The sequence below is a fragment of the Stigmatopora nigra genome, chromosome 21 (genome assembly GCF_051989575.1).
Source record: "Stigmatopora nigra isolate UIUO_SnigA chromosome 21, RoL_Snig_1.1, whole genome shotgun sequence".
Classification (NCBI taxonomy): domain Eukaryota; kingdom Metazoa; phylum Chordata; class Actinopteri; order Syngnathiformes; family Syngnathidae; genus Stigmatopora; species Stigmatopora nigra.
Genome location: NC_135528.1, coordinates 6463195 through 6491170, shown reverse-complemented (window position 1 = coordinate 6491170; position 27976 = coordinate 6463195). Strand labels below are relative to the sequence as shown.

General features: G+C 40.6%; 1 protein-coding gene across 2 annotated transcripts; it reads left to right on the top strand.

The window, feature by feature from the left end:
• Positions 1 to 27974, top strand: col8a2 (collagen, type VIII, alpha 2). Of its 2 annotated transcripts, XM_077742904.1 has the most exons (5): positions 1 to 75; positions 4042 to 4137; positions 5494 to 5662; positions 23054 to 23243; positions 23829 to 27974. In XM_077742904.1, exons 4-5 carry the CDS (start codon positions 23072 to 23074, stop codon positions 25730 to 25732), a joined length of 2076 nt encoding a protein of 691 aa, XP_077599030.1. In that variant the 5' UTR covers positions 1 to 75; positions 4042 to 4137; positions 5494 to 5662; positions 23054 to 23071; the 3' UTR covers positions 25733 to 27974. The 2 variants fall into 2 exon arrangements, with proteins under 2 accessions (XP_077599030.1, XP_077599029.1); XM_077742903.1 differs by lacking the exons at positions 1 to 75; positions 4042 to 4137 and having other exon boundaries at positions 4946 to 5662.
• Positions 27975 to 27976: the final 2 nt, after the last annotated feature.

Below are 27976 nucleotides of genomic sequence, written 5' to 3'. Positions count from 1 at the left end.
GCTTCCCGAAAAAAAAAAGGCAGTGCGGTACCCAGAGCTGAAAACATGGAAAAACAAGAAAGGCACAGAAATGCGGTAAGCAAGGATTACGTTCTTTTTACGGTAGATGCCAGTGTTTGCCCTTTATGTTGTGGAAATATCTGGCCAAAATGTTTTGGACCAGGCCAATGCTATTAACATTTGTGGTGATACGTAAAGTTACTGGAATTTCTCAATGTACGGTTGAAGTGGAATTGTACAGTCGCCGTTTATTCCATTTTGGATTTGTTCAAGGCCTAAAGTAACCGGGAAAATTCGGTGGCACTAAAACGGACACATTTATTGTTTATTAAAACACGCAAACTATAATTTGCTAAGTCTACTCTACGAAATATCAACAATCAGCAACTCTAACATATGTAAAAACTGTGCGCAACAATACTCAAAAACTTTAAATTATTCCTGTTCTGTGAAAGAACAACTTTTCTTTTAGTTTCTACCTTCCACCCAAGAAGCAAAATTATTAAAAAAAATCTTAATTACTCCTCTCATGCAGATAAAATGAAAACTTTTAAGCTTATGTCATTGGACGTCATTAAATCCAATGGCAAATTTTCTGAACAACATTACTTTATTCTACTCTTTACTCAGAACAAAGTTGAAATAAGTCTCCAAAAGTGACCAATTTGAAATGTTATTATAAAAAAGATGAAGATTCCAATGCAACTTCTCACTTTCCTTGTCTTTCGGTGACTGTGGGTGGCGGGACATGTGGAAACAGCTGTTTGGGGAGGAGGTTCCTGCGAGCGTCAAGGTCAAAATGCCTCGTCAATCGGAAGCCCGGCGACATACTTAGCTCGTGAGCGCGTGTCTGTTGAGCGCCTCCTCCGTCCGACAAGCTCGGGAGAAGGCGCTGGATCGGACTGTGTTGCTTTAAAGATACACAAATAAGCCAGACACGGGGGCCTTCTGTTAGGTCATCACCAGGTCAGATGGCAGGAGGCCATAAGGATGGTAGTGAGGCCTTCGGAAAAAGCCGGTAGCACGGAAGCTGCTTAGTGTGAACAGAAAAGGGCAAAGGTCAGGGGTCAGACAAGCCAAATGCGACGTGGAACTGTTTTTATTTCATTTGCTTACAAAAAGAGTTCAGATTTGAATTGTCTAGGTCAAGTGATGTCATTATTTTACTTTTTTTATTAGTAAATTCCATTTTAAGGGTCATCTAAGATAGAAATCCCAAACTACATGAGAGTTGTGTGGCAAAGTATTAGTAAGTAGAAATAGACCTACCAATGTATGCAAAAAAATGAAAAAACAAATAAAAAAAGAGGTGTAGTGGTCCAAAAAGCAGAAAAGTGGCAAGGTTGGTTTATTTAGTTTTAGTCCAGCATGACGGAGGAATATATTTTCAATCTTAAAAGATTATTTTGCAACTTTTATGTTGATTGCTACTCTATATTTAGTCACACTCCATTGATTACCTTCAAGTTTAAACAATACCCCAAAAAAACAACCCCAGAAGTCATTGTTTTGTGGCTATTCGTGATACTTAAATGTCTTTTGAAAAGTCTTTTATTATTGCACCTCAACGTCCCACCTTTCTACCTATCTTGTCTTTTCTTTCCCAGATAGAAACTATTGCACTCGTAGGCTATCCTGGCCACATCGTCCATTTTCCGTGCCAGTTTTCCGCAGCAGCTGACCGTAGATAGAAATAAAGTCCACCCCAAAGCAGCCATCAGTCATTCGCTGGGTACTTGTAGACAAACAAGCCTTTCCATCCATCCACATTCACACCGACGGACAATTTCCATTCTTAACACTTAACCTAACATGTTTCTGGAATGTGGGCAAAAGCCCAAGTAGACACAGAAAAAAAAACCCGCCTAAACAAACAGTAGAAGAACACGGCAACTCCACACAGGATGCAAACCTCTGAATTGTAGGATGTGTTCACCACCCATCCACTGTGCTGCCCCACGGTGTCACCATTAATCATGCTTATAATGTTCAGAATTAAGGTCTGGATTTTCTCTATCATTTCTAAATGTACCAGCTTTTTCTTAAGACCTTGTTGAACCCATCATTTGGAACTTTTGTCTCCCCCTTCTGGCTCCCAGAGTATGAAAAAGAAAGTTTTTTTTGCTTCCCTTTTGTAATATTTTTCCTCAACATTAAGGGGCTCGTTTCACAGTTGAAGACCGTAGTACAGTTTTTTAAATAATGACCCATGTTATGTAGTGGCAAAACCTTGAGGCCTTCACTAAAGAATTTCCTAGGAAAGGTTTTATATGAGCTCAATCAATTTTTATCTGCTCATATTCTCGTTGCTATTTCTTCCCTTTTCAATGAAACTTTCTTCATTTTTTTTCTTCTTCTTTTGCTGTCTGTCCATCAAACACACACCATCTTTAACTCTCTTCATCTCTGGCTTTGTGAACCACCATCATTCTCTTCTTGATAATTCCATTCCCTTTTGTGCACGTGTGAATGCCTGGCATTCCTTTGGGAGGTTCGAAGAGACAAAAAGTGGAGCGTATTACCTGAGAAAATGACTCATTTAAATGCTGGGAAGAAAAAGAAGAAGAAAAAAGGCAATGACACCCGAGTATAAAAGTAAAGGATTCAAAGCCTAATGAGAACTGTCCTCGTTGTGAACCGTCAACTTTAACCTCCAGAACTTCGAGTTTCATGTATAAGTGGACCAAATACTTCTACACTACTATGAATATATTAAATTAGAATGAAAAACGATTTGGGCCAGAAATCTTTTCCTGACAAATAAGCTCATTTTCCAGGCGTAAAGTGATTTTTCTAATCAATCCTACAAACAACCTTTCAACACTCATGCATTCACCTCTAGAAAACCCGCCTTGTACACCCCTAAAACAAGCTTGGACACACACCCTTTGACCAGAACAGACCCCCCCCTCAACCCCACACACCCCATCAGGTTAAAACATAGCGAGCCTATGTTTGGCTAAAAGTGCTGTAAAGGGTGGTGTGTATCAGTTACACCAACCTGCCTTTCATGGCTTTTTTTCGGGAAGACTGACAAATATCAAGGGCAAAGTAATAGCTTACCTTTTTGTTTGTTTACAAGTCTACTTACTGCTAGATTGGCTTTAAAGGGAACTGAGTTTCTGTGTCTGTATTCTCACCCTCTTACTACAGTGACAGTAAAATCCCCCAAATACATGATTAATAAAGTTTTCTAATCTAATCTAAAAGAACACACATACATAACAACATTAAGGGCCATTTGCGACTTTTTGGGAATGTTTCACCTTGTAAAATTTACACCCAAAAATGGGAGGGGCCTGTATAGTACTAGGTTTGTACTTTTTCCCTGAAGTGTATATGGGCTGAACGGGAGTAATGACTATGCGCTAAAGGTTATGTTGATCTATTTTTTTGCTTATGTTTTCCTATGTTACCTCCCAATGCTAAGGTATCATAGTAAACAATAAGGTCCTACTTGTTCATGCTGAATCACACCCTTGGGGTGAATGAATGGCAGGTCTGAAAGGCACACAGGAGTTCTATTTATGACATCATCAGAGGGCATCTGGTCACTCCACCCTTTCCATGTTCTGAGAGCTATTCAGTCAGTGCACCGCAGATCACTCAGAAAGGTGACGGCTTATTTTGTCTTAAGTTTATTCCATTTAGGCAGAATTCAAATGGCGTTTTTTTTATCCTCCAAAATCAAACAATGGCTCTTTTGGGTCCATATGGCTCTGTTAATAATACAAAGTATAACCGCATTGACTTTGCAATGGGCATATGAATGGAAAGAGAGGAAAAGAAAAAGTGCCTTTTTAAATTTTAACCTTATTAGACTTGACAAAAGTGGGTGCTATTATACAAATATGCCTTTTCAGTCTTGTAGCCTCAAATTGTCATGGATGGAAAAACTAGGCAATTTGGATGCTAATACTTGGTAGACATTTTCCACAATGGAGTCTTTCAAGGGATGGATGCACCAAAAATACATTCAAATAATTGATACATCTTTTTAGGATTGCTTTTTAATCTGCTTGTGCTTTTATTGTATTTCAGGTTGGATTTGCCTATTTTGCCATTTCTTGAAAGTCATTGGAGGACAAGACGTCAAAGTTGGAAAAAAAACGACTTTAAGCATTAAACATCAACTCAGTAAGTCTTTTACCTTTTAATTAGTTGCATAAAACTGCACAAACTAAGGCTAAATAAGGCTCGATCAAACATTTTTGCGACCAAAACATGTTAATGATATCCCAAACCAATAATATCAATTAGCCTTGTACGTTTATTTTTTAAATCTATTTTCCCTTCATTGACTGTCACCTAAACTTCATCAATTCCAACCCCCAAAATCCCAACAGACGTTGTATTTTCTGCCATCTAGTGCAAAAGCACTTCATCTTTGCCCTCGATAGATGAACTTGGAAGCATAAATAACATTTTAGATTAAAAAAGAGGTCCAGTTATACCAATTCAGACGAGTCGATGGACTTGACTGCCATTGGACGCAATAAATAGCCAAGCTGTCCAATGGGAATATACCGATAACCCCCCAAAAACGTTCTATATCGTGTAACAATTCTACATAAACAGCATCAATCCCCGAAAGTACAACAACAAAGCCCTTGTGTGTGTGTGTGTATGGCCGTTCCCAGCGTTATGTCACGCCGAGAGATTATCAATTGGCCATTGGGGCCTCGGGGCCAGGGAAGAAAAAGCCATTTTTTCCTGGGAGATTTTCGGATTAACATCTCAGAGCCACGCTGAGTGCCAAAATCTACAAGTGGCCTTCAATGCATTGCAATTGCTGTTGAAAAGATAAAAAAAGTATTGCCATGATTTTGGGGAGAGGCGAAAAGTGGAAAAAAAAAAGGGAGCGGACTTGTTTTCCCTTTGGCCCTCCTCTAAAACGCAGGGTCCGCAACCCCACCCCATCCCTGCACACTCCCCTTCTTCTTCTTCTCTCCTCTCCTCCGGCACGCAGACACTCGCTTTTTTGTACCAAAGGGGGTGAACCCGGTGAACAATCCTGTCTGTCTTTTCACCCCCCTCCTCCAAATAAGCCTGTGAGAGAGGGATCGAGAAGTAAGCCAGGGAGATTGGTCCAACGAGGTGCACGGCCCCCGGTTATAAGACCTGGAAAGTGGGAGTGCACCCTTGCTCTCGGACCTTTTGCCTCCGCGTTAAACGTGGCTGACTACCTGACTCTTCGCTCTCTGGGCTTTTTTCTCCCCCTTTAACCATCACCCTCCTACTTTCCAGCCCCGGAATACGGGACGGATCACATCGTAGATTTGGGAAGGTGCTCCCCAGACCTGGTTCTGGACCACTCGAGAGGATTTTTACCTCTTTTTATCCTATCACATTCACATATTCCTCCAAAAAAACACATGGATTGAATTTAATTCATTTTTTTTGGCTGGAGACTCCATTTTTTTTAAAGTGCTGCACCTGTGGTTAGATTCATTTTAATTTTTTTCCCCCTCGTGTCTTTTTTTTCATCACCAGAGGACTTCACTCCTCTTTTTCAAGGAGGTCTTCATTGAACATCTCATGCCACTCCATCCCATGGGAGACGCACGTGGCTGAAGGAGGGAGGTCAAACAGAAGATCCACCTGAAGATCACAGCTTTCAAAACCCCTCCACCCACCCCTTCTCACCACCGTCGAAAAAAAGGTAAGTCCCAATCCCGATTCCCCCCCTGTCAGTCAGCGTCTCGCACTCGATCCCATGTGTCCGCGATGTCGAGGTCCAAAAGAAACAGAAGGAGCGATCAGGAGACGAAAATAAAAAACAGACCTTAGTCATGAGACCTACATAATTCTCCACAGCCTTAAACTAATTCACTGGATAACAGCTGAAAGATTAAAACCATTGGACAAGATGTCTGAATGGACCCAACGTGAGGTTTTTTTTTTTAGCTTGGGATTACTTTTATTTTGGAATTTACAGGTGCACACGAGAGTTTCATGCCCCGTTCCTCCCGATTTGTCATTTTTTTTGGTATTTATTTGGACCAGGGGACAAATTTCCCCCCTTTTTTCCCCTTTCTGGGCGTTCTTTGCTGGTCTTTTTCGACTCTGCTTCATTTTCTGCATCCTTGGCGATGCCACTGGCAAGCACAGCCGCATTCCATTGAAACGACATCCGTCCATTGCAAAATAGAAGGAGCGGTCGCCACTTCTCAGGTGTCTCTCGTGATCTGGCGAGAAGGACATCTGGGTGAAATTAAATAAGAAGAAAAAAAATATAGTCAACTTGCCATTGAGACCAGGCAAAAATGCCTCTTTAGATTTTCTCCCCCTTTTTTTCGTTGCACAAAATGTTTTGTGAGGGAATGAGAGTAACAGAAAGGGGACGGTCCTGGAAAAGTGAGTGGACGAGAGTTGTGATTTCCAAAAAGTAGTTGGCAGCGTTGACCTGTTTGGTCTGGATGTGAGCCTGTGCGTCTAGAAAGAAACTATTGCTGTATTTTGGAGATGAAAATTGCTCATCACTTGGAGATTTGGTGCAAATATTTCTCTTGGTGATGATCTCATTGGTCATGTATCCGTAAAATATGATTTCTGGCTTTATAGAGGAAACACCTGATGCATTTGCATAGCTGGCAGTGTAGTACTGTAACCATGGCAACTCGCTTGGACTTGGCCAGAACATGCTAAAGTGGGAAAAAAACGATCCTGGAAAATGATGAAGTTGTGTCATAAACATACTTTGTATTGTGATTGATTGGATTCTTATTTATAGAATGGTGTGGATTTCCATTTTAAACTATAATGCTGCTACTTTTATCACTATTTCACAAGTTGTGGCCACAAGAGGGCAACAGATTAGTTTTTCCTTGGCTATCTGAGTTGAGATTTGAAGTCATATTTAATTATGCAGTCCTCAATTAAATAGATTTAGCAGTACTTGTTGAATTTATCATCTGTTCTCATGATTATGGTTAGTAAGTGAGATACTAAACTTCATCAAAATGACCTACTATATAAAATGTGGTTATTATTACAGGGTCAGTATTTGAAAAAAATAGCAACATATAGAAAACTGCATGCTGTCACTCTAGTGAGGATTAAATGAGACAAATTGGACTTCTCTCTGGGTTGTGAATTACTCTTGTGGCCCCTCTAGTGGTAACAAGACCCCAAACAGGTGCTTAGTTTCCCTTCATTGAGTCATACTTGCCTCTCTCTATGCATTCAGCTGAGGACTTAACTTGCAACCTGTAACCAACCAATGACTCATCAACCTTTGATTGACAGCTTGACGCATTCTCCTTTTCTTCCTGGGTTACAATCCAAACATTTATTTGAATACATCTTTTCCGATGGGATGCCATTCCATTTAACAGTGGACAGGAATGCTTTTGACTCATAGAAAAACCATTAACAGTCACACACACACACACACACACACACACACACACACACACACACTTGCAAGAGTGAAAACATGTCCTTCTTTTTCAGAAGCCAGCCAAGGCTCATGCATTCTTTTAATGTGTTTTCCTGACAGAATACTATTCCTGTAATTATATCCACATTAACGCACGCACGCTTCAATCTGTTCTTATATTTTCTATTTTTGATACTCGGCTTGTAGAAATTGAATTTGGGTCATTTTTCCTCATGATGATAAAATTAAATGAAATATCTTTTTGTTCCTATTTGGCAGCAAGTACAAGACATTAATTGTCTTTTAGGACCCCAAACAGACCAATTAAAACCAATTATGAGACTTACTTAGTAAAAAAAAGCAGGAAAGTGACTTTCTTTCATCATTTTTGACTTTATTCCACATGTTTATTCCATTTAATCCTTCCTTGAATCTGGAGACTTTTCCAAAGGGACTTTTGCGCTTGTTTTTTTTTTTTTAATTCATTTTCTTTCAGGCAAAAGGCTCATTTTCAAACAGGTACAATCAGAGAGGAATCAAACCCTCGGTGCTCTTCCAGCACAAGTTGTTATTCCTGAGTTAATGCTTGTGGGGTTACTAAATAAAGCCCTCATTTTTGGCACTGTTGTTCAGGTAGCAGCGCAAATAAGTCTGGTTTAAATCTACCCAGGTAGCTTTATTTGGCTTCCTCACTTGGTTGCCCTTCAGTTCACTGGCTGGAAACATTTTATGGCAGAAGCCAAGGCAACCGGGGCCAACACAACAATTCCTCCTTTTGATTCCATTCAGACATATTTCTCATGCCGTAAATTTATTTTTATTATTCCGCTTTAGATGCAGGGCCGACGAGATGATGGGTCAACGAATCAAAAAATTGGAAAGAGTTCTTTTGAGAGCATTTCAAACGCTACAGACTTTGTTATTGTTCATGTCTGAGTCTGATTTTAGGCACATGTGAAGCAGTTTGTTAAAAAAAGAGGAAAAAAACTACATCACAGGAGTTATTGCGGTTATAATCAATTTTAAAAGCGCTTTATTTTGGATAACGTTCTTTTTGTGTGGGTGCTTTATAGAGTGACATTTGCGTTATGTGCTTATACATTATGACTACCGTGTCTTTTTTGGAAGTTGACAGCAAACTCGATAGCCCCTGACAAGTTTTGATCCAGTAAAAACTGATATTTCTTCCATATGTTTTGCGGCAAAACGATTCCATGCAGATTTGGCAAACTTTTTCAGTCCTTAAGACAGGGGATGGGTAAACTTTTGGGCCCAGGGGGGTCACATTGACTTTAAAAATGTGACAGATGGGCTGCACAAGATCGGATACATATAAAAAAGTGCCTCCGTTAACAGTACATATGAAACATAAAGAGAAAAAAAGGACTAAAGTATTAACATATTCATCACTCATCATTAAAGTAAACAGTATTAAGTACAAAGTCAAGTAAAAAGGAATGTATTAAGAAATATTAAAATGGAATATAAAGAAAAGATAGAGGGGCTGTAAAAAATTAAAAACTGTCGTCTAGTGAAACGGCTCCAGACGAAACGAAATGTTTCAAAACAAACTTCCAAACAGAGCAGGCAAAAAAAAAAAAAAACATAAACAAATGTCAAGCTGGTAACTGGTGAATTTTTCTCATGAGTTTCAGTTTCTATTGTCTATGACAAGAACAGGTGAAGACACCAATCAATGTTGTCGTGCCAACTCTCTGTCCTTTAACTCTAAAATCCAACCAGCTAAGTTTATCCTCTTCTGCCCAGATAAACATCTGAAATTTAACTTGACTCTTTATTTATTTTTTTCCTCTCCCAGGAATGAATACAAAGGCCTTTGCTTCTTTAAAACGAACAAGTTGTGTGGTATTTTTTGTCTGCCATTTGTCACAAGCCATTAAGCACTGGTTTCTGCCATGTTAACCGTGTAGCATTTCCTAAGAATAACTGAAGAACTTTGGCAATTTGAGCTGAGGACACCACGCTATTCCACAATTGTCCAACCCAGGAAACGTTGTGTTTAAAAGGCCTTGGCTTAGAAACTAAACCCTCTTTTTTTTTTGTATCGACTGAGCCTGTTGAGCAACATGTTTTATTACGCAAGCCTCAATGGCATTAAGCAGTGTACAACACTACCAGTCCTATTTTGTGGCTTTTCTTTCTAATCATTTCCTGTAATCAGTAGAAAAGCAGTGAAACAATGGGATGGAAGAGAAAAAAAAGCAAATTCTCAATGGCTACCTTTACTAAGTGCATTGAAAATATTCATCTAATGGTGGGGGAAGGTTTTATGACATTAGAATGCGAAAGGGCTTCAAATTAGTCCGAGATTGAATGGAGTGATAAATAAATATGATATTTTAGTGCGTGCAAATCCATTGTTGTTGCTGTATCTTTAACAAAAGCAAGATTAGACAGATTAGGGAAGTGTTTAGGGTTTTAGGAATGTAGATTTAGTCGCAAGAGATTCACTTGATGACCTTGACAAAGGCCAGATATTGTCGACATGGTTTTGGTAAAAAATCTGCATATTTTTATATGTGATGAGTTCCAGAAATAGAGGATGGAAATTGTCTTTTTTTGTGGAGGAAATGCTCAACTTGATGCTAACTTACAAATGTGCAGAAGCATTTTTTGAATGGATGACGCCACCCTTTCATGTGGGTTGCAGATGGACGTTCTAGTTCCGTCTTTCCAGTTGTGCGTAACTTATTTGGAAGCCGAGAAATGGCGATTTTCTTACTGTGTGCCCAGTTCGGATCTGACGTGGATCTGATCGACTGCTCCCAAACGGCCAATAAAACCACTCCAACTCTTAAGTCTTTCTGACATGTGATAATTGTGTGATTTGTGAGATTTTTTGAAATATCTGGATGTGGGGGGCAAATAGAACAGAATTGAGAACATGGGTACAATCGTAATAGAGGGAAAAGACTAAATAACCAAGGGAAAGAAAATTAAAATGAGAAAATTTATAAGAAGTCGAGACAACAGAAAACATACCCGGAACACGTTTACTTCCAGACATAGAATTACTGGGTTCCACTTGGAATTCTTTGTTTACCCCGTGGAGAACAAGCAGCCGCTTTTGCAATAAGCTCAGTTAAATACCTCAAAGCTCCAGCAATCAGCTAAACTTTCAACGCCGTTCCTTTCTGGCCCAAGAGAGAGAAAGCTTGCCGCTTTTTGAAGCCTTTAAAAGGAAACATTTCAGTCAACGGGTATGAATTTATGTCCTGTAGTTTATTCCACAACATCATTTTGCTTCATCCGTTTTTTTGGGTAAAATAGCCAATCAAAAGAGGAGAAAATGTGTCAGATTTGTCTGTTACAGAAGATTCCAAGAATGATAAAAATCAGTTTTTGGCTTGGGCTTTATTGTATGAAGAAAATTTGCCAGTGATAGTAAGTTTTTTTTGTTCCCTGGACTTGGTTTTCCAGATTTGACAGATATTTGAATGCAAACAAACATTAAGAAAGGCTAATTGAGGTTCCACTTTGTGTCTGTTGTGTGACATTGATTTGATTCTGGTACTGATACCAAGTAGGTTGTAATTTTGTGACCGCCTATATCATGTCGCCGGGCAGATTTTTCTAAAATCTGACCATCATATCAACTCCATTCATCTTCATATTTAGTATTTCTATACAAAATACAGTAGTCCAATGAAAGGTCTTGGTTCTCTTGGCAAATATCTATTATTTGCAGTACTAAAAGTCTGGACGTTGTCTACGTCAAGTACATTTGAAAATGCCTTTTCTTTTTCTCTCACTCTGTTCTTTTTTTTAAAGGCGCTTCAGGTAGCCGTGATGACAAAAGTTCATGAACGTCTCCAATGGGCTATTGCTCATCATTTCACTTGAGCTTTCTCCAACAGCTTCTCCTTTTAGCTTCCCGTTCCAATTGGAGAAAATCCAAGAGTATTATTCGCCATTACTGCCATAAAATGATGGGATGATATCCTTCTTTCTTCCCTTTATCATTCCATCCAGCCCGTCTGGAACGAGTTCTTAATCACTTCACATTTTTCTATAAGTGTGGTTATTGCAAGCCACACACTTGTAAAAAAAAAACAACGAAAAACCCCAAAAACGGCATAGGGCGGTCAGTTGTGAATGCATGCAGACAGTACAGACGACCAGACAAAATAATAGGAGCTGATGTTTTTTTGGCTGAATCGCAGAGTTTGCACAAGAAGAAGAAGAAGAAGAAAAAAAGCACTCAAGAAAATCAGGATTGGCCAGATTCTCATGTATATCCAGATGGTAGGGCTTTGTCTCCCCTATCAGTCTAGACTTGATTACACATCTGTGTTTATGTGATAAGCTAATTGTAGCAGTTAACTTCAGTGTGAGAGGGCACAATGGTCGTTCCCATAATGTAGAATTGGGAGGAAAAAAGAAGGACCGAGACTAGTTTGGGAGATATGGGGAACATCCAGGGATTTGGGGTTAGTATTTGGAGATACTTGGGGTGCCCGTTGGAAACGTATTGACAGATAAACACTTGCACTTTGACAAATATGCAGTGGATAGTATCACTAAAGGAGCAAAAATGCTTTTGAAGTAATACTATTAGACAGATATTTAGTGTATTGGTGATACGGTACAGGTGGAAGTAGTAAGAGACCTTCTTGTGATTTGGTCTATACTAATGTCCTTTTTTTGTTTTCTTTTCTAAGTCTAGATTGTTTCCAAGCGATAAACAAAACACACAAATCGTTAACCATACCTTCTGGCTGATTATCTTTTGGTTCAACTCTCACATTCAACCTAATTGGGGGATACAAAGGTTGAAATGAATTGCCTGAAAATGGCGTCACGTTTACACATCGGCCTCATTACCTAAATGCTTGGACGGACTCTCCTGGAACGCCCTCAAACAACAACTTAAGCGCACGGCAACGTGGGGGCGAGTTTATCTGTCAGCCTCAGATCTCCCAATGTTCCTCCAAGTCCAACAAGCACTTATGCCGCGTTGCATTCCCGCATGTGTTTCTTCGGCATTTGCCTCTATTTGTACTACTCTCAGCTGAAGGGCTGTGAAAATCCGTCTAAACACAACTCTCATACCACACAAGCCAGGCAGGCCGGGCCCGTGTTAACATAGTGAGTGCAAATAGGGAGTCGGACTTAGTTTTTTTCTAGTACAAGTTTGAGTTCCAGTTTAAGCTCATCTGTATCAGGCTAACAGGCAGATTGCTTATAGGTTGGTCTACAGGTTGCAAGTACATATTCCTTCTCACTCGGCCAATGATGTTACACATATGCACTTTTACAGAGTATTCAAGGCTATTTGCGGTAAATGCCTAATGGCTGCCAACCTAAAATGGACCAAAATCCCCTTCACCGAAACATGTAAAGCTTCCATTCCTTTCTCCCGTTCCCATTCGGATTTTAGTGTAAAAGGACACCCGTATGTGTAAAGAGTGGGTGGATGGATGGGTGGGGGGGGGGGTTATATTCTTCTAATTCCATCAGCCCTTCGTAGACTCGAACGTCTGCCAAAGCATACAAAGATGAACTCTAAAGATGCGGCAGATGCCGATTGAGCCCAGGTTACGGGAATGATTGATTAGAATGGAGTGACTTTTTAGGGAGAATAAGGTTTTTTGGGGGGGTCAAGTGTGTTTATTTGCATGAGAAAAAAATCTTTGTTGTGCATTATTCGAGCCAGTGGAAAAATGAGGGTCTTTAAGTAAATTGACAGGTTTAGTAAGGCTTATTTATACCTAATTTAGTTAAAAAAACACCCTGGAAATTGATATAGTTTCTAGTTTTGTGGTGGGAATATGCCTTGTTTACAGTACGGTTTTGTTATTTTTTTTAACAACCTCAGTCTCAGTCCACCTTGTGGAATTGCTGTGTGGCTCCAGTTTTTTTAACTAGGTCTACATTGTCTTGTGTGTCTTTTGTCTGCCTTGCTACTGCAACCAAGAAATTTCCCAATTAATCTAATCTTATCTAAAATATAATAAAATACATTGGCATGGAAAAGCCAGAGTCAGATAATTTGTTCAACGCAATTACCCCAATAATATTCTAATGTGACCTACCAAGAGAAAAATATCCCTGAATTGCAAAGTCCAGTAAAAAAAATGCCCTTTAAATGCCACCTGTTCTTGAAAGCCAGATGTTTTGCTGATGTTCTCTCAGACTGGCATGCTTTTCCCTCCTCTGGAAAGTCACTGAATGTCAGAACTTCTCCATCTGGTAGCACTTTGAATCCAACGGCAGTTTCATCAGGAGCTTTGAGAAGCTAAAGAAGAAAAAAAATAACTCCCAGCTGAGAAAACTGGTTACATTTTTGCTACTCCTGTGACAATAAACACATCCACTCACTCATGGCACGCACAGACATGAGTTGGTGGGCGTAATATTTACATGACATGGCATTATGATGGCTTTTAATTCCTGGTCAAAGACAAAATATGGCGTTTATCACTTTGCAACTTCATACCTTCAGACAGGCATTTTTTAACTTTAGCCAAAGTCGAGGATTTCCATTTTGTCAGCAGGTCTGAGAAACAAGATAATGTATCTAGCAGAGCCTCAAACTGAATATTATAGCCCTCGGGTGCTAGGAACATCCAGAATATACTTATTATATTCTTGTTATGTATTTGGGTTGCTCTTTGACCATAGCTAGGAGAGGTAAGTTAAGTGTTGGGTGCCCGGCTGATGGGCAGATGGCCTTTAGAGAGGTGTGAAGTGGGAGTGAAGGCAACGGGTTCAAAGGGGAGCTAAGCCCTTGCTTGTTTTTACTCAGCTGGAGGGTCACATTCCTCCCAGCCGTGGGCCTTTAAATCCATCCCCGGGAAGCTCCAGCATGAGCTGTAAATGGATTGAATATGTTTCGTATCTAACCCCGGGGCGGAAAAGCCTGCCAAGCGGCGTCAGATGATGAAGGCGTCAACGTGAGCGAGGGGGGGTTCCGACCAAGCGCCTCACTTTCTTTGGCGTCCGTCTTCTGTCACCGCAACAGAGAAGAAGACGGCGAATAACTCTGTAGATCAGACGCCCTCGGAAAAGCTGGAGTAAACTCTTCTTCTCATCGCTGACTTTAATCTTTAGCCTCACTTTGATTTTGAAGGACAGGCTTGCTAACGTGGGAGGAAAGAAGCTGGCGTGTCCAGAAAGGGGAGGGGCCTAAGAGGAGAATAATAATCGAGGGCTATGGCATTCCAAGGCTGGAAAAAAAGGTGGAAACCAGATATATATAAGACATTTGAACTCTTCTAATATTAAAAAGTAGACTTTGTCATCTTAAACCAGGGGTAGGGAACCTATGGCTCGGGAGCCATATGTGGCTCGGGAGCCATATGTGGCTCGGGAGCCATATGTGGCTCTTTTGTATGTCTCTCCATCTTTTTAAATCATAATTTTTCTTCATTAGGCTCTTCTGCATGCATTCTCTCATTGATACTCATTGATTAGCAACAGTGAAATAATGTTCTCAAAAGAATTCAGACTTTTTTTTACTTTCAAAGTGGTGAAATGCATAATTAATGCTCACATTTTCATGTATTTTGACTTTTAAATTCCGAGTATGGCTCTCAAGGAATAAGGTTTGAAAATATGAAATGTTTATGGCTCTCTTTGTCTTAAATGGTGCATTTATTGTCAATGTTTTCTTAGGCCATATCATTGTTGCAATGGTTGCCGGTTTTAAGAAGCCGTAAAGTCAAAACTTAAAGTGACATTGCGCGATAGCTCCTCCAGTATACAGGAATGTGGGACTCCTTGGGGTGAAAGTTGGATTCCTCTTGGAGTATTTTTCCCACCAATCTTTTTGTCATGTTCACTTGCCAACTTGTTCTTCATGTGTTCCTTTCTTGTGGTGATTATGGAGGTGAGGGCCTATCCATCTGCGTTAATTCCAGACCCTCAAGAATGTCCCCGTCCTGGGGTTGCCAGGTTAAACGCTGCTAATAAATGCACTCTTATCATATCCGTCTAAATGACGCTCCACCATTGCTGATTTGATTTAAGTGTTGACTAGAAATGCCATTTATATCCTTCTTTCCTCCCACTTTCAATGTCAGCCGTTTAGTACATAACGAGCGGGTTATTATCGTGTCTGGAAACGGCATTTTTTTATTGGCTCTTAGCGACGTTGCAGGAATTTCGCCAGGCAGGTAAACAAGCAAACCCAGTTCATTCACAAGAGCACAATTATGTGAATTTTGTTGTCATAATACAGCTTTTTCAACCAAAAAAAATACTTTTGCAGATGGATTCAAGTCAAATATGACATTCTGGCGGGAAAACCAGACCATTTTCCCTAATTTGGGGGATTTTTAGAACAGTAACATATGTGCGCTGTTTTTTAAGTGCTAAAATATAGAGAACAATTTTAAAACTATACACTTATTGAGTATTTGAGGAGATTTTGCTAAAAAAAAAGTGAAAGAATCCATCTTATTTGTTTCTGATGGTCATAAAGTAGAGATAAGATAAGATAAGATCTGGTTTGAATGCAAGTTCAACCCAATAAATCATCCAAATGGTGAATGAGGTCTCATAGAATGATAAAAAACTATATATTTTTTAGAAAATACACATTTCCCAGCTACTTCATCAATGGAAGAACATCATTCCCCATTAAACAGGTGCACTTTGTCCCCTTTTGATAATTTATCCGTCCAAACACGGCACCGACAGAGAAAATAAATGTCATTAAAATGCGCGATTGCCAATGCAGGCTATAACTCTTGCCTTTATTTTATGAACTCTTTGGCTGGGCCATCTGCAGCGATTATTATCCTTGCAGAAGATGAATAAAAACAATTCATTCAGGCAGTTTTGCTTCCTCCTCTTTGCTTCGTTTAATTATTGTTTCTGGCAAAGAAGTCCGTCTCCATTTGATATCAGGCAAACAAGCACGTACAACCAGCGGTGAATCAAAAATAAATAAATGCCAAACAAGGGGGCCTAATTTGTCTCCATGTTTGCTCATGACAAATAAATTGACTCCGGCACCGTTGATCAAATCAGTAGTTCGTGACTATTTTCCAAGGTTGCGCCAAGTTATCCGTATTAAAAGACTCAAACAGTACATTTAAGGCTATTTTAAATCTGGAGAAACATGACGCACTGCTTAAAAATTACATTAAATGACCCTCAAAACAGTTGGTCGGAAAAATCTAATCACATGGATTGCTAAATTGGCTTTTCCATCATTATAACGATCGTTTATGCGCCACTAGAATTTAAACGCATAAATAATATCCACTTGTGGTCAAATTTGTGAGTATTTTTGAAACTACTCATATGTTTTTATCCTTCCAATCCAAGATATTAAAGATATTATTCACTCATGCATGTTTTTATAATCCAGCTGAGATGGTTTTACTGGGAAAGTATTCTTCTCGGGCCAGAAGCTAATAAAAAATGTAGGTTGACCCTCATGTTCTTCAGTCCAAAGGGACTATGGACCACATCCTGGGGTTTGAATACCCGTTTATGTTTGAGGGGGAAATGAGGGGTCCTTTTGTGGTTCTTTTTCTATTGGAGACTAGAACATCAACGGAATCGACTGCGGTCAGTCGGCAACTTTGTAACGAAGCGATCGATCAAAAGGAGGCCAATCACTGCTAAATGGACCTTTTCTGGGTTTCCACTCAGTAAATTTCCTTATGGAAGTTAATTTAGCAAACTTTTTTTTAGACCCCAAGGAGAAAGAATAATACCGTTTCAACCTCAAAGCCGAACTTAGTAATTTCTTCGTCTCTTAAATTTTATTATGAGCCGTTCTTCTTTTTACGGAATGTTTTGTTGCACTTTGAGTCAAATAACAGACTTTGTTTAACATATATTTGTTTATCCCTTTTGGTCGCTGGTCGAATGTACTTAGATATTAAACAGTACTTATATATTAAACAATACTTAGAGATTAAACAGTACTTAGATATTGAACAGTACTTAGATATTAAACAGTACTTAGATATTAAACAGCACTTAGATATTAAACAATACTTTGATATTAAACAGTACTTGGATATTAAACAGTACTTAGATATTAAACAGTACTTAGATATTAAACAGCACTTAGACATTAAATAATACTTAGATATTAAACAGTACTTGGATATTAAACAGTACTTAGATACTAAACAGTACTTAGATATTAAACAGTACTTAGATATTAAACAGTACTTAGATATTAAACAGTACTTAGATATTAAACAGTACTTAGATATTAAACAGAACTTAGATATTATACAGTACTCAGATATTAAACAGTACTTAGATATTAAACAGTACTTAGATATTAAACAGTACTTAAATTTTAAACAGAACTTAGATATTAAACAGTACTTAGATATTAAACAGTACTTGGATATTAAACTTTCTCTCTTTGACATTAAACTCTCTTAGATATTAAACTCTCTCTCATGAATATAATTTTGAGAGCTGGTTTTAACAGTAAACTCTCTGTCACCAAAAGACCGGCGACCAACCGTCCGAGCACCAACTTTCTACCAATGGAATTGTCGTGCAAAGCAATTGTTCTCTGATGGGTAGTGGTTAAATGCGAGGGAGCTCGCTACGTAACGTCGCCAATTTGTTTCTTCTGATAGCCCCGGGGTGTCAAAAAGAGCTCAATAGATTGCTCGCTCATTTCCCGGTAGCAGCTTTTTAAACGCCCACTGCACATTGAGTCAATTCCTTTCACTCAAGAGCATCTCGTGCCACTTGGATTTAAGCTCCAAGAATGACTGAGCCAAGAGACTTTCAACAGTTGTGCGACTACGGCGGTATCCAAGTCATTCCTTCTAATAAAGACAGGAATCCTTTTATCCCTATTGTTGTTGCTCTTCATTTTTTCCCTCTTTTTTTCACCATCAATGGCGAATTAGGCTGGGAAATTGCCAGACATTGAAGAAAAAGGCCTCATCTTTAAGGTCGTAGAGTCTACAAAGAGTACTAATCGTTGTACTTTCTTCCCGCTTTGCGCTTTGACTCAACGTCTCGTTGTAATGACGTGCGATATCATTCAACTAGAAATACCCATCCAAATATGGATGTCCTTTTACCCTCTGTGGTTTGTATTTTTATTCGGGGGCTGTTCAATCTGAAATCCAGTAGCCCGCGGCAGCAGGTAGGCATTTCACATCCTTGAAGGGGATTTAAACCAAGATTTCCGGCACCCTTATTAAACCATAATCTCTTCTAACCTCGCTTTTTCTTTCCATTTCAGGCAGAAAAATAGTTCTTTTCCTTTCTCTGGCTGACGGTTTCAGACAATTGGTGACATCTGAAGTGGGTCAACAGTCAGAACAGGTTTCTCTTTGGTCTGGCTTTCATTTCTCTTCCTTGACTTTATGTCTACTTTGCGCTTTTTGACTTCAAGCCGCTTGCGTTCCTTTGCATTTTTTTCGTGACGCCATGGCTTGATGTTACTTTCCATTTCCTGTCATCACCGCTCTTCAAACCGTTCTGTCAAGCGTCCATGTTAGCTCAGCATTGCGTCAAACTGTGGACTCAAAGAAACAAACCATGACTTGGACTTGTCTTTGGCCACTTGCTGCTTAATCCTTTCCCCATATGTTCAAAAATAGGACTCCATTTTTTTTTGGTTATTAACAAGAACTCATCCTTCAATCCTTGACTGTTTTTCTGCTTTCTTACATGCCAAAAGGTGGCCATTTTCTCGAATTTTCCCATCCAGGAACCCGTCTGGATGGTAGACGCTGTTACCCGAGAGCCTAAAACCTTACTTTTGGGTAAATAAATCTCTTGAACATTTCTTGGCGGCGCCTAATAAAAGCCTTCACCACAACAACGCGCTGACTAGAAAAGGCTTAAGGGGGAACATTGGAGGGGCAAAAAAGGCACCCATGCTGCCAACTACCATCAATACGACCAGAACCGGATTAGATTACCAGTTTGCCGACACCGCTGGAAAAATGCGGGTGAATTAGTGGGAGATAAAAATGACACATTGTACGCCATCCACTAAAAATTTTTGAAAAACGCAGCATATTGCAAACTAGACAAAAAGAAACATGTTTTCTACCATCGTAACTAAATTGAATTCAGTTTTAAAATGGATATATATTGATTTGCCTGCACCATAAATGGGATAAACGTTGGCCCATTTTGTAAATAGCCCAGCTGCTTTCCTACTTTAGCAAATTGTTGTCATGAAGAAAGCAAAAAAATCCCCTCCTTTGACCCCATTTGTTTTATTTTTCCACTTTTATTCCCTTTAAAATTCTCTTTCACTCTATTTGCGCACTCTATCAGCATCCACTCAACCTTTCGTAACCTGCCGGGATGTTCGCAATCCAAGATTTTAGATTTGAAGGAGCATCGTGCCATTTCACACAGAAAAAATACAGTGGAAATTAAAGTGAGGTGTTCATTCCTTGTTCCCTGATTAGCAGAGCTTCACATTTGTTCATGTTTATGTAACTTGTGCGCTTCTGTTTTCCTTCTACAAACTGTAAAACCCATCATTATGCATAAGTCTAGACTATGGCCCCTGCGAAAAAGAATAACGCAAGTGTTGTTTTACTTCCCGACGCAAGAATGCCACGGTATACCAAGTTGGCTTTGGTTGGATAACAGCTAAAGCGCCCGTGGCTTTATTCATGTGATCATGGCTGATTAGGGTCAAGGTGGTGACGGTGGAACGGCTATAAGGTGCAACTCAAGAAGCAAAGTATGTCTTTTGTAGAATACCAGCGTAGCCAGGGAAAAGTAGTCTTTTCGTTAAGGCGCCCCACAAAAACAATGGCTTTTTTTTACCCCCACAGACACAGAAGACATTGTAGACCTAGTTAAAAAAAACTGGAGCCACATTTGATTTTTTCCTCTTTATTCTACATACATTTACCTTATATTTGCCACAGATGCTTATAGTAACTCTAGCAATATTTTTTTTGTATTTATTTAGCCTAATATGATCCTGTAATACGACAATATAACAATAACAATTGATATAAATTAAATTATATTCAGGATATAAATATATTCTTGTTTTAACAAAAACAGTTCCTTATTACTTGAGTATTACTTTCAATTTTTGTACTTTTTTTTGTACTTGCAACATTACTTTGGCAACAAAAAAAAACCTTAATGGTATTAGCAGAATTCTCCATCCTTGAGTTATTTTCTGCACGGCAGACATGCAAAACAGCTGGAAACTGTTTTGAATTGTGACAAAAATGCACAACGTCTCCGTTAAGTCTGTTTGATATGAAGGGTCAACGGGACTGCCAAAAAGAGGCGTTTCCACTTTGACGGCGCCTCTCCTTGTGCGCATTTTTTACAAGCTTTCGTACGCCTCCCGGCGTTCAACTTTTGGGATTTTTTAGTGGACTTATGTAAAAACAAAAATCATAGGGGGTTTGCAATCTGAAGTGCTCTTCACTAGACTGTGTTCTCATGCATACTGAGTGTTTTTGCTTGCTTTTTGTGGGTCTTTTTCGAGACTTTTTTAAAAGACCCACACTGTAAGGATTCCATGACACTGGGGTGCTTTGTCATTGAAAACACTTAACTGACTGCACAGGCCAGCTTGTGTCTGGTCCCTATTCATGCTCCTGTTTCTAATGTCAGTTGTTTTTTTGTTGTTTTTTTGGGGAGGTCTGCTGAGTGGCTGGTACCTGAGCTCTCCGGTGCTTGGACGTTTGGTCGCCGATCTTTTAGTCGCCGATCAAATGGTGACAGATAGTTTACTGTTGAAAGTAGCTCTCAAAATTATACTCATGAGAGAGATTAATATCTAAGAGAGAGAGTTTAATATCTAAGTACTGTTTAATATCTAAGTACTGTTTAATATCTAAGTACTGTTTAATATCTAAGTACTGTTTAATATCTAAGTACTGTTTAATATCTAAGTACTGTTTAATATCTAAGTACTGTTTAATATCTAAGTACTGTTTAATATCTAAGTACTGTTTAATATCTAAGTACTGTTTAATATCTAAGTACTGTTTAATATCTAAGTACTGTTTAATATCTAAGTACTGTTTAATATCTAAGTACTGTTTAATATCTAAGTACTGTTTAATATCTAAGTACTGTTTAATATCTAAGTACATTTGACCGGTGACCAAAAGACCAGGGACCAAACGTCCGGCGACCAAACGTCCAGTCACAGGCTCTCCTGATGAATCCCATTTGCACTAAAACCACAACCAGCTGGTAATGAATGTCGGCCAAGCAATCATAAAACAAATGCCACACACTGAAACAGCCATTTTCACATTCTTTGCTTCATAATCAATTCCGTTGTATTATTATTATTATTTTTTTTTTTTACTGTGAAACGAGGCCGCAGACATGTGACTAAGGACGCAAAAATGTTCATTGACCTAGGCAGAGTCTTTATTGAATGGCCGTGAAACAAGAATTGCACTGTCGGGCTTATGCGGTTGCTTAACATTCGCAGACGACAGCGCCGAGCTGTAAAACAGACCTCGTCTCGGCGCAGATGTGGTAACCAAAACACCTCTGCCCATCCAATCCGGGGCCAAAAAGGGCTATTAAGAAATCAGCACCCTCCTTTTTAATCTAGACTTAGGCAAAGGGATGCAGAATCTACTTTATGGAAGGTGAAACTCTTGTCGTGTCCGTGTCCTTGTTGCTCAAACATTTGGCCCGCTATAGCACTTCTCATAAACGCTAATAGTCGTGTTTGTTTAGTAACTCTTATCCCCCCCGTGCACTTCTGAAGGCCGGTTAATCCGTCCGTTCCTTGGTTCTGAGGTAGAGCATTCACTTGTTCACCGCAAGTGTTTTCTTTGGCCGCTAGACTACTTGGAGCTTAATATAAGCATTGGCCTACTCTCAGTCTTCACATCATCTGTCAAAGAACTGACAAAAACACAACTGTGTAACGGTACTCGTTTGAAATGGATGCAATTTTCACACGTCGTTTCAAGCCCTGTCTCGCTCACCCGCCCGGCACGTCGCGCACTTAAGGGTCCGCAAACTATCCTCTAGTGGTTTCCTGTTCGTACCTGACCGCAGTTGTGAAAACATTGAGCCGAGGAGGGCGGCTTCCCGTTTAAATTCAAGTCAACGGATCCGACTGATGCACGACCGCCACCCTGCCGAGAACACACCGCGTTTGCAATGTAAGCAAGTGTAGATGGATCTTGGCTTGCCATGGAATAAGATTGCAAATTATACTCCAACATGTACAGTACGCACCACACCAAAGACTATGTTCGGTGGTCTACCTCAAAGAGTCAGCAACCATTGGACCCTGGACCGAGCCAAGTTTGCATCTCTTGTGGCATCGTGTACGACAGCGGTACAAATTCTGGATGTTTACCTTGGTAAAAATGTGGAAAAAATTGTACATCCCAATGGCTTGTAGTAGTTGGTGTTGCAGTACAACAGTGCTAAAGGATTTCCTCAAATCACAGCTATCCAAGTGTTGCAGTGGGTTATGTGTATTTTCCACCGTCTGTTCCATAGCTTGACTTATTTCCAATAGTTATATTATCTCTGACAGTTTTTGAACGGGAAACAATTGGAAGTCAAAGTGCTTCACAGGAAAAATACATTTATGACAAGCGCCGAGTTTCATGGGCTTTATTTATGATTTTTCTTTAGCCAATGTATAGTAGCCTCATGTTTCCAAACAGATGGACAGTTTTACTTTTTGTGTCGTATATTTGACTGTCTTCTCTCCTCCAATTTCTTTTGCAGTTCTTTGTTTAACATTGGATGCCCGGAATGCTGTCCACCATGTTGCTCGCCATCGTTTGCACGCTGCTTATGCTCAGGGGGCACGTTCTTGCCGGAGGTTACCCCCCCATTCCTCATATGAAGTACATGCAACCCATGATGAAAGGGCCAGTGGGTCCACCTTTCCGGGAGGGTAAAGGACATTATGTGGGTAAGTAAAGTACAATGAACTCAGGTTATGGTTAAAATATATGACTGGAAAAAAATACAAAACGCTCATGCATGAACTTAATGAAAACAAGCTACCTTGTGGAAAGTATGTTAGAAAGAAATGAGGTTCTTCTGAGATGGGAATTTTGCTATGCTTTTACTGCCACTTGCTGGTTAGGAGTCCACACCACATCAGATAGAATTATTTGCTACTGTATTACAAAATGGGACTTGGGTTAATTATAGTATTTTCCAGATTTTCTGTCTTGTTTATGCTTCATTTAAAAATGAATACGGATGAAAGATAAGCTTTTAATGGTCTTGCAAACTTGGTTCATTCCAAATGAATAAGAGAGTCAAATTTTTCAATAGCAGCCTAAAACAATTGCACTTTTAAAGAATTCTATTAGTAAAGATGCAGATATATGTTTAAAAATCAATTGAAAAACCAGAATGCACCTTTTCTTCTTTATGTAAATATGTATCTACACAATCTATACATAATAATGGCTGTTCACTGTTTGCTAAAACAAACATTTTGTTACAATATAACAAAAATAAACATGATGGTCTCTTGTGTTTGTAGATATGCCACCCATGGTAGATGTGAAGGGGGAGCCAGGACCCCAAGGTAAGCCTGGACCAAGAGGACCTTCCGGTCCTCCAGGAATTCCAGGAAAACCTGGACTTGGGAACCCTGGCCTCAACGGACAGCCAGGTCCTCAGGGCCCCCCTGGCTTTCCAGGAATCGGTAAACCGGGACTGCCGGGCCTACCGGGAAAGATTGGACAAAAGGGGATGCCGGGTCTTACTGGCGAGCTTGGGCCTCGTGGTGAACCGGGTCTCAGGGGTCAACCGGGACAGCCAGGACTGCCGGGACCAGCGGGCCTGTCTCTGAATGGGAAACCCGGACTTCCAGGCGTGAGAGGACCGCCCGGTTCTCGGGGAGAACCGGGAACAAAAGGAATTTCGGGCCCACCGGGTGAACGTGGGATTAAGGGGGAGAATGGCAATGGGACACCTGGACCCTCAGGTGTTAGAGGTCCTCCCGGATTGAAAGGTAGTCCAGGACCACCGGGTCTTCCGGGTATCGGCAAGCCCGGAGCCAAAGGTTTGCCAGGACTGGGCGGTTTTAAAGGTGATCAAGGACTTCCAGGCGATCGAGGGGAACCGGGAGAAGCCGGGCTTCCGGGTCTACAAGGTCAACCAGGTCCCATTGGGATAGGAAAACCTGGAATTGATGGATCGCCAGGATCCCCCGGTCCCCTAGGTCACAAAGGTGAGCAAGGGCTCAGGGGTCCCCCCGGATTTCCTGGTACTCCAGGCTTTGGAAAACCTGGTCTCAATGGGCCAAAGGGGGATAAGGGCCATCCTGGCTTAACCGGTCTACCTGGCAACAAAGGAGAGCAAGGAACGGTGGGTCCAGTTGGGGAGCCGGGTCTTACCGGTCAATCAGGACCTCCAGGACTTCACGGCCCAATGGGACTTCCCGGGAAACACGGCATGCCAGGGGTCAAGGGAGAACTGGGGCCCCAAGGGCCTCCGGGGCTGCCCGGTCTCAGGGGTGACCAGGGTCCCAATGGAAACATAGGAAAACCCGGTATACCCGGAGACAAGGGCCTACCCGGGCCAAACGGAGCCATCGGGAAACCCGGGGCCAAAGGCGAAGCGGGACATATAGGCCTACCAGGTAATCCTGGCTTGACGGGTCTTCAGGGACACAAAGGTGAGGCGGGATTCATGGGAACGCCTGGCCCCAGAGGCCAGTCGGGCATCCCCGGTCTTCAGGGTCCCATGGGCCCGATGGGACCTCAGGGAGCCCCCGGATTAAAGGGCGAATCCGGACTTCCGGGACTGCCGGGAATGGGCAAAGTAGGCGAAAAAGGACCCATCGGTCCCCAAGGTCCTCCGGGGAAACCAGGCCCCTCCGGACTCAATGGAAACCCGGGCCCACCCGGCCCTCCGGGGCCCGCGGGCCTTCCGGGAAACGGCCAAGCGGTGGTCGCGGGTCCCACCGATTCCGAGTTGGAAGGGGGCGAAGTGCCTGGGAACCGAAAAGGGCCGGCTTACAGTCAAGGCCCGCTTTCGGCCACGTTGGCACCGGCCTTCACTGCCATCCTCTCTAAGCCCTTCCCTCCCTCTGGGATGCCCATCGTATTCGACAGGACTCTGTACAACGGGCAAAACGCTTACAATCCCTCCAACGGCATCTTCACGGCACCCCTCTCGGGGGTCTACTACTTTGCGTACCATGTGCACGTGAAGGGAACTAGCTTATGGGTGGCCCTGTACAAGAACAATGTACCGGCTACGTACACCTACGACGAATACAAGAAAGGCTACATGGACCAGGCATCCGGCAGCGCCGTTCTGGAGCTGAAAGAAGGCGACCAGGTTTGGGTCCAGATGCCCTCGGATCAAGCCAACGGTCTCTACTCCACCGAGTACATCCATTCCTCCTTTTCAGGATTCCTGCTCTGCCCCACATAAACCTCCGTGACAGTACCTCGCCTTGGGACCACCTAGCGGGAGAGCCCACCCTAAAATACCAATTTCAAACACGATCCAATCGGCACAGCCGTAGTATTTGGCTGACTTATGCTCCGCCTTTATTCCCTCCGCTTTGCAAGCCGACCGAGTCGTCGAAAGAAAAAAGTATGAATCGCAATAGGATTCAAAAGGCATAGGAAGGATTGCGTTTTGGTTGTTTTTTTTTTTGTCCTTGGAGATGTATTTTTATGTTAATTATTGTTATTGTTTGTCATTGCGTCGTTGTCCTTGCCCACTGATATCACCTGACATGTTTTTTTTTTTAGAGGGACGTTTGGGTGGGGGGGTCTTAGATCCCATTTCCTCAATGACAATACTGGCCAGATTAACAACAGTACAAGAAAGAACTGTTGACAAACAGTTGTAAATATTGAAAAAAAACACTCTACTTTATCACTTTAGGTTTGGTTTTCCTCATTAACATTTATGAATTCTAATATTTTCAGAGTTTACTGTATAGGGAGTTGGTTGCTTTCTTTTTGTCTCTCTCGCCAACTTAAACGACACTTTTTTTCTTTATTACTTAATTTATTTTCTTCAAAAAAAAGGCAATCCAGAGATACGGTCACACTGTCATAAGAATTCCAAGTATTAAACCAAAGTTACATTATAAATTGACGACGACGACGCACATGCATGTTTACATCATTCTTGGTGCCGGAGAGAAAGACCATTTGGGGAAATTTATGGATTAGAGCAAAGAGTTTTGTTTTGTTTTGTTTTAATTCCCGAGCCAGCGCTTCAAGAATAGTTACAGTTTAGCAAAAACACTGCGACGGGGACAAAATGTTTTCCAACTAAAATGTAGAGAACTTCTCGGTGACTCTGTCAATAAGTAAAGGGACCGACTGGGAAGGCCCACAGGTTGTGAAATACAAGTTGTGTAACATTTAAAACACACTCCTGCCAACCTTTCTTGGTCAGGTGTTGGGACACGGGGTCACTACTTCATATGGAGTATGAGGACGCACTGTATAACCTTCAAGCCACCCGCGAGGGGGTCTATATGCGTCCTGTATGCGGATCTCAGCGTGTCACATTGTCCCGTTGGCATTCAGGTCAGGAGCAATTTGGCAAGCATCATAAAAATACAAAAAAAAAAAAATTGGAGTCAAGTTACAAAATCCCTGCGGGAACTTTGCAGCTCTGTCAATGTTCCTTCTGAACACTCACTTGTTTGTCCTCGTAAATCCAAAGAAAGTCCCTTTTTAAAAAAAAAAAAAAAAAATCACTTTTATAGTGCAAACCAAGGGAAGACAAGTGTAAATGAAAGATATGATAGCAGAATTTGATTGACGTTTTTATAGGAAGACGGGATTTGATCAATGTGATTTACGTGCAATTATTCTGTCAATATTAAAAATCAATTTGGGGGGGATTGGAAGGCAAAGAAAAGACCACCTTCTGGATTTTTTAACAGTATTTCAGTTTAACTAAGTGACCCAGATTTATCAATATATTCAATTTAGCAGTATTAGAAGTTATGGGGGAAGAAAATGCACTTGATTTGTTCTGTTTATCTCCGTAAAACGCAAAAAAAAAGCAAATTCCATGACGGTTTGAGCCTCGGGATTTACTGGATGTGGGCTTATTTTTTTGCTAGCCTATGTTTGGTGATGTGAATTACTTGTGGGTATTATTCTTTATCCTTTTTGATAAAACAATTTCACTCAAAAATCACCCAACCGTTGCTTTTATATGGTTTGTTTGATTCAAAACACTATTCAAGAGTACTTTGCTTTGGTTTTTAAGGGATTTTTATTGTGGGGGGTGTTTAATAAATACAATGGCCATTCCCATTTGCACAAATTAAGGAAAATATTTATACATTTATAATTTAATAGGGACGCCAACAACCGGACCACCCGAAAAAAAGAGAATATCTTACTTGTATTTAACAGCGTTGATAATTTCATCATATTTACAGCATATAGTTTAGCGCCCTAAGGTCATGTTTGTTGAGGATTGTTTGTGGGGATTTTTATTCATTGTGTAATGTATCTACGTAACTGATTTGTTTTCACACGAGGGTATTGCGTGTCTTTTTTGCGCAGTGAAATGTGAGTATAAAATGCACTCTTTTTGATTTGGAATTGTTTTTTTGTTTTCTGATTATCCAAAATCTACAAGTACTTGATTGTATTGATACTATATCAATAAAGGCATTCTGTGTCAGACTTTAGT

What these genes read in the sequence shown, in the direction of transcription:
- col8a2 (XM_077742904.1), top strand. Translation starts at nt 23,072, where the DNA reads ATGCCCGGAATGCTGTCCACCATGTTGCTCGCCATCGTTTGCACGCTG. An exon ending in GGGTAAAGGACATTATGTGG is followed by an intron (nt 23,244 to 23,828) that starts GTAAGTAAAGTA and finishes TTGTGTTTGTAG; the next exon opens with ATATGCCACCCATGGTAGAT.